This window comes from Sinocyclocheilus grahami, unplaced genomic scaffold (assembly GCF_001515645.1).
Source record: "Sinocyclocheilus grahami isolate Dianchi unplaced genomic scaffold, SAMN03320097.WGS_v1.1 scaffold145.1, whole genome shotgun sequence".
Taxonomy (NCBI): domain Eukaryota; kingdom Metazoa; phylum Chordata; class Actinopteri; order Cypriniformes; family Cyprinidae; genus Sinocyclocheilus; species Sinocyclocheilus grahami.
In genome coordinates this window covers 1,145,793-1,160,561 of record NW_015505324.1, presented here as the reverse complement: position 1 = coordinate 1,160,561, position 14,769 = coordinate 1,145,793, and the positions used below count along the sequence as shown (strand labels likewise).

Below are 14,769 nucleotides of genomic sequence, written 5' to 3'. Positions count from 1 at the left end.
AAACGATGTTAAACTATAACACATGAAATATTTGGAAAACATAAAAGAAACACACACACACATCTATATGTAACGTTATATAAATCAGCCTTCTAGCTTACTGGGAAGTAGCCTTTGATATGACAGTGAAGAAATTTTGCAAGCATGAAATCCCAGCGATGCAATTTTGCAATGTTTGTCCTAAATTCTCCTCAAAATAAAAGTATGCTTTAAACCCACAAGTAGTTTCCCGAAAACTAACATTTCTACGGTCTATGCTGATTCTAATGTAGAACTCGTAAATTCCTCCGCACCACATGGTGGCAGCATGAGCAACTCTTTAGCTGTAAACTGCCGTCTCTTATGCTGCGAGTAAGTAAACGAACCCTACAAGCGCAGAAAGTTTATACATGTAGCATAGAAACTACAACTTAAAACTATGACGTTGCGATAGTTAACTCACGATTTAGTCCAAAAGCATGGAGGAATTCAACACAACCGTCCGTATATCGGGTTTCGTGTTGAGTTCACTGATGTTTCATCATTTGAACAGTGATGCGGATGTGGTAAGTGACAAAAGATCCCAATGTGACCTGATCCTTGGTTGTGAAATAAATAGCAAAATACGAAGTCAAATATGTATGCTAAGCACTTCCTCAGTCCCATAACTTCTGTTTACATCTGCTCTATGTTAAAAGGAAGGTCTTATTCTTGGAGAAAGTGTGGGAGAGGAGAACTGTAGGATCACAGACTCACAAATTGATCACATACAGTTTGAGCACACTATTAGTAAGTTGACTCGAATTATTTCATATTTTCATGTAATAGTCCAAATCCAAAACCTAAAGTGTGCCGAGAAGGACTATATAGCATATGATCAATGACAACAAATATGCCATAACAACAAAACAGTAGTGACATGATGTTTTCTCTTTTTCAGATATTCAGAAACACATCCCTTGTCATAATCTCCATAGGTAAGTCAATTGTTCAGTATTTTTTCTGCTTTTTATATAAAGCAGTGGTTCTCAGCTGGTTTTTGCTTTATGGCCTGGATTTTAAATTTGGACATAAAGTGGTGACCCAGGGTACAGAATTGTTTATCATACAAGTATGTACTGAAAATCAAGTATTGCACAAAAAATGACTTATGAAAAAATATGGATCATATATTTATACGGTGTATTACTATTCACATTTAGCATTTGTATGTATTTATTTTTACCGAGAGTGACCCATTTTTTTGGACCACAACTCACCAGTTGAAAACCACTGATATAGAGGTTTTAAAAATATAGACATTTTATTTACCATTGCCTCAATCCTCTTGAAAGCTTCTACAGTAATGCTGGTGATGTGAGTGAGGAGAAAATAAGACAAATTTTGTCTGATTACAAAGAGGTATTTCCTACTTTTTAAAACATTGGCTCATTTTCTACTGCTGAATATATCCAAAATGTGATTTGCATTAACAAATTGTGTTTTTCTTATTACACATTTACTTATGTCAAGGAGAATGTGATTGGTTGGTACAGACAACGAAGAAACTCCAGACAGCAAATGACCTTCATGGAACAAGTGATTCATCGGAATATGAGAAAGATTCTGTCCAGTCAGGAACTTGTTTTTATGCTGCTCACACCGTCTCAGGCAACAGCATCAGGCTCCACCCATCGCCTTGAGTTCTCTGCTTTCATTTGGCACAGCAAGTGAGATCTGAAGATTTTGCACTCAACTCTGGCACTCAAACATTCAGCATATGTTTTTGAAGCTTAGAGAACAAATGTAACTAAATGTTTTTATTATCTCCATGCAGCCAGTACATCAACATCCCCATCTTGGTGAGCAACCTGGGAAACCTTGAACAGCAGGACTACTGGAGCGTGTCAGGCACATGTCCATCTTTAGGAGAGAGTCAAGCTGTTAATCGACACAGGTGCATTCAGAATATATGTTTTAATTGCAGTTAAAGGAATAGTTAACCCAGAAATGAAATTTAACTGAAAATGTAGATGTATTTGCTGAACATGTAGATGAGTTTGTTTCTTCATTGGAACAGATTTGGGGAAACTTAGCATCACATTACTTGCTTACCAATGGATCTTCTGCAGTGGATGGGTGCCGTCAGAATAGGAGTCCAAACAGCTGATAAAAAAACAACATCACAATAATACACACTCTAGACCAGGGCTGTCCAAACTCGGTCCTGGAGGGCCGGTGTCCTGCAGAGTTTAACCAGCTAATCAAGCTCTTACTAGGCATAGAAACTTCCAGTCAGGTGTGTTGAGGCAAGTTGGAGCTAAAGGACACCGGCCCTCCAGGACCGAGTTTGGACAGCCCTGCTCTAGACTCTAGTCTATCAAGTAATGTCTTGTTTCTTAGAAGCACAGTTTTTTTGCTTCACAAGACATTAATTGATGGACTGGAGTCATGTGGATTACTTTTGGATTATCGTGATGTTTTATCAGCTGTTTGGACTCATTTTGACGGCACCCATTCACTGCAGAGGATCCATTGGTGAGCAATGATGTAATGCTAAATTTCTCAATATGTTCTGATGAAGAAACAAACTCATCTACATCTTGGATGGGTGCGTTTTCAGCAAATGTTCATTTTTGAATGAACTATATCTTTCAAGACTTTTTAGTGGTGCTTGTCAAGGCAATCTTCTTTGCCTGGTAGATGATAAAACCATCCCATTGGCTTACAATTAAGGAGGTACATCTAGAGGTCAAAATATCAAAGAGGTCTGGAGGATCATGACATTGACAACTATCCTTAAAACCACCCATCAGTGCACATTCAGGAAACCTTAATAATGTTTTAAACAAAAACATATTTAGGAAGCCTTAGCAACCACATAACAATACCCTGGCAATGCATGAGCAAGCGCCGCACATATTTCCTTCAGAAAATATACAAATCTAGCTTTTTCTTTAAAGTGATAAATTGATTTTTTTTCTTATGTGTCAGGACAAAATTCTTCTGCTCGGGGGATGATTTAAAAGAGGTCGGAAATATCAGCAACATGAATGATGCCTTGTTAGGAGAAATGCAGGTTAGTATCTACGTTCCTTATTAGTTGTGAAATTGTATCCAGTGTGATTTGAATATTTGTAAATCACATGAAAATTTCATATCCATCTTTTGTTATACAGAAAGTGTGTGAGGAAGTGGAGAAGAGTGAAAGAGCAGTAGAGAAGCTTCAAGAAGACATCACCCAGCTCAAAGAGGCGATCAGGAAACGGAAGAGAAACTTGGAGAAAAATGAAAGTAAGGTCCATTATCTCTAGTGCACTGTATGACTATGAACTGAAGCTGGTCTGCGCAGATTTAAAACATAAAAGGGCTTCAGTCTTGTAGTGTGCGCTTGGGTACAGATTGTTGTAAGGTAGCACTTGTAACGCTATTTTTGTATTTAATTGCTACATTTTATTACTCTTCTTCATTGTAAGAGTATAATATTACATACATTTTTGGTTCATCAGATTATTATAATTGTTTGTTTTTCATACTGGTTTGTACAAACTGCAAATTAGGTTTATTATCTTTAACCAAAACTAAAGACAAAAAAAAGTTTCATTACTTGAAATAAAATATAAAATTTCAGCTAGTTGTCAAGGCAGCATTTCTTGTCTTCATTTAAGCTGAAGTGCTAAAATAATTGTAATAATAATAAAACTACAAAGTAATAACTATATAGAAATATTTAAAAAAAGAATAAAATTGACAATTATATGAAATTACTAAAACATACTAAATTTAAAATGAAAACAGAATATGTAATAATGAAAGCGAATTCAAAATATTAACAAAACTATAATAGTACATCAGTGATACAAAAATGACACTGCCACAGATTTACAATAACAAGAACGGCTTGCAGAGACAGTCTTCATATTACATAGACAATTATTCAGTGTTTGATACCACAAATATCAGGGTATTTCATACACTGTGACTGATGAAAACCCTATAAATAGGGTAAAGATCTTTGTTATTCAAACATCCTGATTTTATGTCTGTGGATATTTTACTGAAACCACAGAACTATTTGTCACAGTTAAAACATCATAAAATCAATCAAATTAAAGATTTAATATTTCTAGCACACTTTATATTAATTCCTCCAAGGCCAGTCACACACTGAAAGATAGAACTGTTTGCAACTAGCACGCTACGAACTGATGCATCTTGTCACAGATTTAAAACGTAAAAGGGCTTCAGTCTCTGTGCGCTTGGGTACAGAGGTTTAATGTTGCAGTTGTAACTCTATGAATAACATTGCCTTTCAGCCCAAAAACGCGCCTCTCCAGATGAACCCAAAGAGAATGTTCTTCTGTGCTCAGCTCTCAGAACGCTCTTCCCCGATGCGCCTTCATTACAGACACAAACCCTCACTGTTCAGGGCTTCCCTGTATTAGAACTGTGCTGTAATACCGACCATAACATTGATATTCCCACCAAGCTGCCTCTGATTCTGGAGAATCAACACACCAAGAGGAAGGACACAGCCCCCCGACTCAGGAAAAAATGCCTCGTCGCTAGTTATCCTCAGAGACTTAAAAGAAAGAGGAAAACTAATAATACCAGCGAGTTGGCCTCCGAGAGCGGGTCAGATACAGAGGTTGAGATGAACGGACAGAGCAGAAGTAACTCTCCTATCTTTTAAAGAATGCAACTGAGCCTGGTTTTATTGGTACAGCAGTCTAACCAAGACTGGAATACCTGGAGGTTGCCTTTATCTTAATATGCGTGCTCATCTAAAATTGCGCTATTTTGTTAATTGTTTAATATCTTTTTTTTTTACTTTATTTGTAAATGTTTATAAATTCCTTAAATTAAATACTGAATTCACATATGTGGCATTTTTATTTAATTGAATTGTATTCATTTTTTCATTATGGTAGTATAATATACTCCATGGATTTCAGGTTCATCAGGTTATAATTATGTTCCACTTTATTTTTCACCATTTTATATATTTTACAATGCAGATTTACAGAAACAAAAGGCTGGTCTGCAGTGTCAGTCTTCATACAGAACCTATTCAAAATGTTTGATACCACAAATATCAGGGTCTTTAATAAACTGTGGATCCTTCAGAGTGACTGACATAAAACCTGTAGACATTACAAAGACCTTTGTTAGTCAAATATCCTGGTTTTACTGTATATCTATGGATATTGTACTGAAAACACATTTCATTCATAAAAATAAAAACTAATTAAAGCCATAAATTCTTTACCCATTGAACGAGCTTTCTTTATTGCCTTTGATACTTCTTTCTGCTTTCGACCACACAAGCCTGTGAGCAAGAATATATATATATATATATATATATATATATAGTATTATATAAGTGTATGGATCATTCTGGATTCTTGAAAGACCCCCTCTTTTTTGGAAAGAGAATATTTAAATACATTCGAAAAACTTTAGTTAACTTTGGGCCTAATTGACAGAAAGTTTCACTGATAAAGAACCAATGGTAAATAATAAAAATAAAATATAATAAAATAATAGAACAATTGTCTGAAAATATTTTGTAGTTGTATAGCTTTTGCAAGTGCATGGATCATTTTGCATTCTTGACAACATTGCAATCAGCTTTTATGTCTTGTGAAAATGCGTTTCATTAATAAAGAATCAATGTAAAATAAAAGAAAATATGACATTTATATAAGAAGCTTATGAAGTGTTATAGTTTTTTTTTTTCATTTTCGGAAGAGTTTATTCAAGTCTGTTTCTGTGAAGGACTGGAGGGACTTTTGTTCTGCTTTCTCTCGTCTTGACGCTTTAACAGTCACGTGGTCCAAAGGCGAACTCCCATTGGTCATCTCCATCACTCGTCTTTTCGAAAGTCCTCGCTTTTGGTAAACATTGGTTAGTGTGTCGCCGCTCACTATTATTTTGTGTAATAATAGATATTTAGTCGTTTTGTTATTGTTTTGATCTTGTGACTAAGGCCGGGTACTTAACCGTCATACAGACTTGACAATGGGTGAATAAACAGCTTCGACTCTTTGTTGTGGTGTCAATTACTGACCCTACAATACGTCACGCAATGTTGTAAAACCAGTGTCCAGTAGCTTTACAGTAGTAATGTATACTGACAACCACATGCACGAGATTGTGGTAAAGCGCAACTCTTCCTCAAGAAAGAGATCAAGGGATGGCATGAGAAGTCACATCACTCCAGCCAAGAAGCGGTCCAGTTTCACATCAGAAACATGCTCTACTATTGAAGGACACACTTATACTCAAAACATGAGTGAGAATAAAGGCACAGAGCTGGTAATCAGCCCATTCTTACGTTCAGTGAAAGATGTACATTGATTTCAAGCATGCCAATGGTGTTTCTTTTCTTATGCAGTGCTGCAGTGACAATGAGGACTTATTTGAGGGTTATGACAGCATTGTGGGTGACAGCTCCTTTCTAGCTAAGCTTGAAGATGTGGAACTCCAAATGAGGCAGTGTCACGACCAGCAGACTCCGAATGCCTGTGAGGATGATCTTTCAGACTCAATCTTAGCAGAGGATTTCAGAGATTCACCGCCCAGAGCTTTGCCAAGCTCTCCGCTTGAATTTCAAAAAGCTGTCACGACCCCACACAAAAGCCCTTCCAGGAGTGCACATAACACCTCTACCCCTGATTTGATGAATCCCAGGCCAGCTGTCAATCATGCAGATCTCAATGTCAACAAGCCACCCCCAAAGGCAGAAGAAGCATGAAAGATCATCTTAAGAAAGTACTGATAGACAATGCAGCAACATCCAGTACTGTCTCCAAGACAGTACAACAAAAGGAAGCTGTGATGACTGAAGAAATTAGTTTTGCCATGCAGGCCATGGAGTCCATATCAGCTGAGCAGGACCTGGGCCCTTTTTTTGGTCTCCCATCCAAAGTTAAAGACCTTATTTTGATATTAAAGGGAATCCAGGACTTGTATGGTAAGTATTTCACATCCTTTCCATTCCAGTTTTGTCCTTATCGGCATCTGGTAAATCAGTGTTTTAATCCTCTTGTTATTTTCCATTCTCTTTTGGTTTTAGAATGGCAGAAGACGTGTTTGAGCCTGGATTCGGTGCAACAAAGGAGAAATCTAATTTATTCTTTACCAACAAGTGGAGGAAAGACTCTAGTGGCAGAGATTCTCATATTTAAAGAGCTCTTGTGTAGCAAGAAAGATGCACTGCTTATTTTGCCATACATATCCTTGGTTCAGGAAAAGGTATGTGTTTATGTATGTTTTATGTATTATCTAAACAGTGGGGCAATCAAGTGTACATCAAGCAGTTTTGGATAATTATTACTGTATTGTTAATCCACTTATATGCATTGATTTGCCTTTAGGTTCGAGGGTTGTCTAGCTTTGGAATTGAGTTGGACTTCATGGTCGAGGAGTATGCTGGCAGTAAAGGGAGGTTTCCTCCAGTCAAAAGAAGAAATAAAAACTCTCTGTACATTACAACTATTGAGAAGGGACACAGTCTTGTCAATTCACTGATCGAGAATGACCATCTAGACAATATTGGCCTGGTTGTTGTGGGTGAGGTATGTATCACAAACTATTATTATTATTATTATTAATAAAGTATATGTTTTTATTATTTGTTTCGGTTTTGTTTTGATACACTAGTACTGAAAAGTTTGGGTTCGGTAGGATTTATTTGAAAGAAGTCTCTTGTGCTCACCAGGGCTGCATTTATTTGACATTTATTTTTCATACATACAGTAATATTGTAAAATATTATTACAATTTAAAATAGTTCTAATAATTTATTTAAAAATGTAATTTATCTCTGAGATGGTAAAGCTGAATTTTCAGCAGCCATTGCTCCAGTCTTCAGTATCGCATGATCCATCAGAAATCATTCTAATATACTGATTTGGTGCTCAAGAAACATTTCTTCTTATTGTAAATATTGAAAACAGTTGTGCTGCTTAAAATTTTTGATTTCAGCAGCATTTTATTTGAAATACATTTTTGTCTTAAATGCCATTTGTGATCAATCTAATGCATCCTTGCTGAATAAAACAATTAATTTAAAAAATCTTACCGATCCCAAACTTTTGAACAGTAGTGTATATAAGCTTTTCAAATGAATGTCTTTTTTTCAGCTCCATATGCTTGGTGATGGGAGCAGGGGGGCAATTCTTGAAATGACGTTGTCAAAGATTCTGTACATGAGCAGTGAGTACCCGAAAATCACACATGCAGTACTCTATTTGTGTGATGGTCACTCATTACAGATTCTGTTAACTCCATTGTTATTTCTCCACAGAATCCACCCAAATTATTGGTATGAGTGCAACATTAGGCAACGTGGGAGATCTTCAGACCTTCATGAAAGCTGAAAACTACACCAACGACTTCAGACCTGTAAGACTGTGACTATGATTTAATAAGGCTTTAAATTTGATCAGCTCAATTCAAATAAATAACTGGTGATTCTGTAGGTTGAGCTGAAAGAGTATGTAAAAATAAAGGACAGCATATACGAAGTTGACCCAAGGGAAGAGACATGCTTCAGTTTCTCACGACTCCTGGATTTTAAGGTATTGATAATCTCTCATGGCCAAAGCCCCCCAGTGCTAAGCTTTTTTTTTTTTTTTTTTTAACTCAATAAGATATCAATCTACTGAGCTTATTGAACCTTTGTGCGATGGACTTTTTCAGTACTCCAGTGGAATGCAGAAAATGGACCCTGACCGCATCATAGCTCTGGCTACTGAAGTCATCCCTCACCAGTCCTGCCTCATTTTCTGTGCCACCAAGAAGAACTGTGAGAATCTAGCTGGAATGATCTGCAAGTATTTAAATAAGTGAGTAGACCTTTAGAGTCCTTAAAGGTGTAGTCCACCCAAAAATGAAAATACTGTTATCATTTATTGACCCTTATGTCATTCCAAACCTGTATGACTTTATTTCTTCTGCAGAACACAAAAGAAGATATTTTGAAGAATGTTGGTAACCTAATGGTTTTGGGTCTTATTGACTTCCATAGTATGGACAAAAAAATACTGTGGAATTCAGTGGCACCTGAAACAGTTTGATTACCATTCTTCAAAATACCATCTTTTCAGAATTTTCATTTTTGGGTGGACTATCCCTTTAAAGTGCTTTTACATTTTTTTTGTTTCATTGACATTTGAAATTAAACCTCTCCTTTTTTTCCAGGGAGTTTCTGAAACACAAGGAGGCAGAGAAAGCCACTCTTCTGGGTGAACTGAAGAACAGTGGGAATGGATCCTTGTGTCCTGTGCTACAGAAGACTGTGCCCTTTGGCCTGGCCTACCACCACAGTGGCCTGACCAGTGATGAGAGAAAGTTGGTGGAAGAGGCCTATTCCTCAGGGGTGCTCTGCCTCCTCACCTGCACCTCAACTCTCGCTGCTGGCATCAACCTTCCCGCACGCAGGTTTGTCTAGGCCAGGGGTAGGCAAGTTCGGTCCTAGAGAGCCGCAGTCCTGCAGAGTTCAGCTCCAGCCCTAATCAAATACACCTGAACAAGCCAATCAACGTCTTCAGGATTACTAAGGCTATAGGCAGCAGTCCTGCAGAGTTCAGCTCCAACTGGAGCTGGACTCTGCAGGACTGCGGCTCTCTAGGACCGAACTTGCCTACCCCTGGTCTAGGCCTATACATCTGAAAGCACAAGTGGTCAAATCAAATCTGTTTAAGTATTGAAAGGGGTTTCTTAATCATGTGCATGTGGTACTTCTCAGGGTGATTCTGCGGTCCCCATATGTAGCTGCAGAGTTTTTAAAGAGAAGTCAGTACAAACAGATGGTGGGCAGAGCAGGACGAGCAGGTATTGATGCCATGGGTGAGAGTATCCTGATCCTGCAGGACAAAGATATAAACATGGTAAAGAACACAGATTTTTAAATATCATATCATATATCATATCATATTATGCAACTGTTTACTCCCCAGGCCAAAAAGCTACTGTCTGCACCAATGGAGAAGTGTTACAGTAACCTGCTGCACGATGGAGGGAGGGGCCTCCTCAGTCTCGTCCTGTCACTCATCGGGCTAAAAGTATGTGAAATGTTGTGATGCAATGATACAAAAAAAATTATGTCTCGTCTAGAAGTACAAACACTAATGTGTTTCATTTGATTTTAGATAACTACAACTGTAGAACAAGTGAGGGATTTCATGAAAGGCACACTGCTTAGTGTGCAGGAGGCTCAGGTCAGTCCAGAGAAGAGTTTGTGGGATCTTACAGTCGAGTCCATAGAGACACTGAAGCAGAAGAGCCTCATCGAGGTCTCTGCTGATGTAAACAGTCAAACCATTCTCCAAATCACCAGGCTTGGGAGAGCAACATTCAAAGGTAAAACCAAACATGGCATGAGGATTTGAATAATGTAATGTTTCGATGAGTAAGAAATGATTCGCTATATTTACTCATTTACCACATGGTGGCAATATGACCCAGTTTAAAAATGATACATTAGCAAAGAGAAACATTTCTAGCCTATCTTTTTATTATCATTGGTTTTTCAGAGCCTCCTTTTTGTAATGTTTCCATTTAAATTGGTACTTGTTGTTTTAGGTTCAGTAGACCTAAGCTGCTGTGATCTGCTTTACCGAGACTTATCAAAAGGGCTGGAGGGTTTACTCCTCAATAGTTTTCTTCACTTAGTTTATCTGGTCACTCCATATGATATGGTGCATCAATACAAGACAGATTGGATGATCTACTTCAGGCAGGTGGGATGCTTTCATCAGGTTAAACCTATTTTAGTGATACACTACCGTTCCAAAGTTCGGGCTTGGTAAGATTTTTAAAATGTTTTTGAAAGAATCCTCTTATGTTCACCAAGGCTGGTTCTTTGATGAATAGAAAGTTTAAAAAATGTTTACATTATAAATGTCTTTACTGCCACTGTCATCAATTCAATGCATCCTTGCTGAATAAAAGTTTTAATTTCTTAAGAAAAAATCTTAATGACCCCAAACTTTGAACAGTAGTGTATATTACTAACTAAACCACTTTTAAGGCTGTATTTTAAGGCAACAGTGTTTGTATGTAATTTTTTTTTATTAATGCCAGTGATATCCTCTACTTTAGTCTCAGCCATGTATTCATACCTCAAATGTTTCATTGTACCAGTTTACAAATTTGTCAGCTGCTGAGCAGAAGATGGCCACTGCAGTCGGAGTGCCTGAAAGTTTTGTGGCTAGAATGGCAGCGGGACAGAGCGTGAGGAAGGTTGGCAGAACAGCATTTCTTTCATATTGCAGAATACTATACTAGTAATTCACAACTTTTTGTTTGTTTAGGTAGGTATAATAAGCCTAAAACTGCTGAAATTTTTTTTTAGCAAGAATGCTGTAAAAAAAAAATTAAATGGTCTCGAATATAGTCCCACTAATATCCTTATCCTCTTAAAGGATTACAGAGTGTTAATGCTAAATCTACAGCATTACCATTTAACCATTATTAAGTTCCTGAGGTGAAAAATAAAGGTTTACTGTGACTTGAAGTGAAACCTCATCAGAATTAGATTTCACAATGATAGTTTTTTTTTCCTGTTTTCTCTTACCCATGTCTCAGTCTGTGGACATTGTGGTAGTGAATAGGTTGTATCTGGCTTTGGTGCTGTACTCCCTACTGAAGGAGACAAACCTGTGGAATGTATCCGATAGATTCCAGCTGACCAGAGGCTTCGTACAGACTCTTCTCAGCTCAGCTTCCGCATTTGGCTCTGCCGTGCTGCACTTCACTGAGGTTAGGACATATCCAGGCATAATTTAAGACATATCAGATGACATATCTACATCTGTTCCTATCTTACATTCATAAATAGATAGGAATACTATAAGATTTGTCTGTCCATTTCAGGAGCTAGAGGAGTTTTGGGCCTATAAGGCTCTTCTCTCAGAGCTGACCCGTAGATTGACTTACTGTGTGCAGGCCGAGCTCATTCCACTCATGGAGGTGGCTGGAGTCATGGAGGTGTGTGTTCTTGCTGCTCATCTTGACTGCCAGTCTCTCTAAAATAACTATGACCAGAACATTTGCTGGAGAGCTCAATTTGTTTGATTTTATTTTTTCTTCTTTCATTCTCTTTTAATTCAGCATCGTGCTAAGCAGCTGTATAACGCTGGTTACAAGACTCTGGCACATCTTGCCAACGGAGATCCACAAATTCTGGTCCAAACTATTGAAAACCTCTTCAAAAGACAAGCAAATCAAATTATTGCATCGGCAAAAGTAAGTACAATATTGCACTATAGAGCAACATTATATTTTCAGCATAGCTTTTCTTTTTAAAGCTGCAGTCCGTAACTTTTTTTGGTTAAAAATTATCTGAAATCAAAATTTGAGCAAGTACATGACCAGCCAGTGTTCAAAACTATCGCCTTACTTTAGCCCAATTCACAACGGTTAACTTATAATAATGTTTTCTAATTTGAGTGGTACGGGTTGGTTTTCGCGCATGGCACTGCAAGGAAATTCAAGCATGGCACTGCGTCATTACGTCACGTCTGTAAACATAAAGAAGTTGTCCCGGCTAATAGATTATTGCATGTGAGGATCCTGCAGGTGGTGGATCGTTTATAGCCTTATCTCACAGCAGCTAGAATAATTCATTTTATAATTTTGATGGCGGATTGTAATCCAGAAAGGATTAATGAAAGGATGTGAATGAAATTAAATTATATTCCAGTTGCAAATGTGCATCTGATTACAGATAGCCTGGAATTACACAAGATCTGTATTTTAAAGGAAACCAGTTCAAAGGGAGAATAATTTGCTTTTTGGGTTAAAATAATTTCTTAATATGAAATTCGAATGGTATGACAATTAGAGATTAGACTGTACAGAAACTGAAATCACACGCTGATACACGCTATACACATGGTCATGCAATGCTGATGTTGTTAACATTAAGAATTTGAGAATAAAGTTGAACAATAACAATAATTTGCACGGTTTGATGTGATATGAGCTAACCGATTGTTACACTTAATCACCATTAGTAGCGTGATTGTAATGCTTTTTTCCTCAGTTGGTCAGAACAAACGTGGCAGACTTGTTACTTACTTGTTCAGATGACAATATATGGTGAAAATTCTTATTTTGGTCATATATTCCAAGACGTAGGCTAGAATCTGTGATTGCGAAGTCCAGTAAATACCCACCCTGGTGCGGTGACTGACAGCCACACATTCACCTCAAAACATTAGATTCATCCACGCTGGATACACGCCGGAGCACAACCCACACAAGGAAGATAATTCGCAATTGCAATTGCACAGCTGCAATTGCAGGTTTTCAAACAGAGATGGCGACAAAGAGGCAAGATTTACGGACTGCAGCTTTAAGTTCATCCAAAATAAAAATTGTCATAATTTATTCACCCTCAAGCCAAACCTGCATGACTTTCATAATTAAAATTTGACTCTTCTGTAGTTACATCGTGTACTAAGACCGACGGAAAATGAAAAGTTGCGATTTTCTAGGCCGATATGGATAGGAACTCTATTCTCATTCCTGCGTAATAATCAAGGAACTTTGCTGCCATACCATGGGTGCAGCAGGCGCAATGGTATTACGCAGCGCCTGAAAATAGTCCCCAGCTAGGTAACTCCCTGTGCAAGCAGGTGGTCACGTTGGTTATGGTGGGCGGAAGTTAGCCTATTTTCAGGCGCTGCGTAATATCATTGCGCCTGCTGCACCCATGGTACGGCAGCAAAGTTCCTTGATTATTACGCCTTGATTAAAACTCTTTGGTTATTTTTGAGCGAGATGCTAACGGTCTAATCAGATTCAATGATCTATGCTAAGCTACAGCTAAAAGTGCTACCGCCAGACCCGGAGATCGGCTGAATGGATTCGAAAACGGTAAAACTCAACTGTTTAACTCTAGGGGAGTTGGAAAATTAGTCTATTTTCAAAAATAGTGGAGTGTTCCTTTAACATCAAATGTTGATGCTGGCCCTCAAAAAGATCAAATCATCATAAAAGCATCATAAAGTTATTTCCTCACATGATCACTATCATATGGCTCAAGAAGGCTACTTTTATTATAGAAAGGAATCCAAGGCACTTCTTCTGGTCCAAAAAAGTAAAAAAAAAAAAAAAAACTTATAGTCCCATTATGGCCATCACAATAGAACTATTTAAAATGACTAAAACACTGCACACTGATGCATTTTGGTCTTCAGCCTTCCTCAGAATGTGTGAAGTCTACTTTTATGACAATTTTGGTGATTCTGAATCCTTTTTGGTCACTATTTATTGTCAATGCATGCAAAAGAGAAAAGACTTACCAGGAAATTATTCGTTCCACGTCAGAAAGTAAGTCATACAGGTTTGGAATAGCATGAGGGTGTGAGAATTTTCATTTATGGGTGAACTATCCTTTTAAGATGTACAGGTGCATCTCAATAAATTAGAATGTCATGGAAAAGTTCATTTATTTCAGTAATTCAACTCAAATTGTGAAACTTGTGTATTAAATCAATTCAATGCACACAGACTGAAGTAGTTTAAGTCTTTGCTTCTTTTAATTGTGAGGATTTTGGCTCACATTTAACAAGAACCCACCAATTCACTATCTCAACAAATTAGAATACTTCATAAGACCAATAAAAAAAAAATTTTTTGTGAATTGTTGGCCTTCTGGAAAGTATGTTCATTTACTGTACATGTACTCAATACTTAGTAGGGGCTCCTGTTGCTTTAATTACTGCCTCAATTCGGCGTGGCATGGAGGTGATCAGTTTGTGGCACTGCTGAGGTGGTATGGAAGCCCAGGTTTCT

At 37.6% G+C, this 14,769-nt stretch overlaps 2 protein-coding genes across 2 annotated transcripts in view; both read left to right on the top strand.

The window, feature by feature from the left end:
- The first annotated feature begins 335 nt into the window (after positions 1–335).
- abraxas1 (abraxas 1, BRCA1 A complex subunit) lies at positions 336–4,759 on the top strand. The gene is made up of 9 exons (XM_016280988.1): positions 336–545; positions 678–768; positions 920–956; positions 1,314–1,380; positions 1,492–1,688; positions 1,796–1,915; positions 2,953–3,037; positions 3,138–3,252; positions 4,275–4,759. Exons 1-9 carry the CDS (start codon positions 459–461, stop codon positions 4,649–4,651), a joined length of 1,176 nt encoding a protein of 391 aa, XP_016136474.1. The 5' UTR covers positions 336–458; the 3' UTR covers positions 4,652–4,759.
- A 1,056-nt stretch (positions 4,760–5,815) lies between these two features.
- LOC107591711 (helicase POLQ-like) overlaps positions 5,816–14,769 on the top strand; it is a 10,521-nt gene continuing 1,567 nt past the window's right edge. Inside the window, 18 exon segments of the mRNA XM_016280945.1 lie at positions 5,816–6,276; positions 6,356–6,689; positions 6,692–6,934; positions 7,037–7,215; positions 7,338–7,538; positions 8,106–8,178; positions 8,270–8,367; positions 8,445–8,543; positions 8,665–8,810; positions 9,166–9,405; positions 9,713–9,854; positions 9,924–10,028; positions 10,116–10,326; positions 10,549–10,706; positions 11,110–11,208; positions 11,554–11,727; positions 11,842–11,955; positions 12,079–12,213. Coding sequence (XP_016136431.1) covers positions 6,085–6,276; positions 6,356–6,689; positions 6,692–6,934; positions 7,037–7,215; positions 7,338–7,538; positions 8,106–8,178; positions 8,270–8,367; positions 8,445–8,543; positions 8,665–8,810; positions 9,166–9,405; positions 9,713–9,854; positions 9,924–10,028; positions 10,116–10,326; positions 10,549–10,706; positions 11,110–11,208; positions 11,554–11,727; positions 11,842–11,955; positions 12,079–12,213 — 2,943 coding nt within the window. The 5' untranslated portion in view covers positions 5,816–6,084.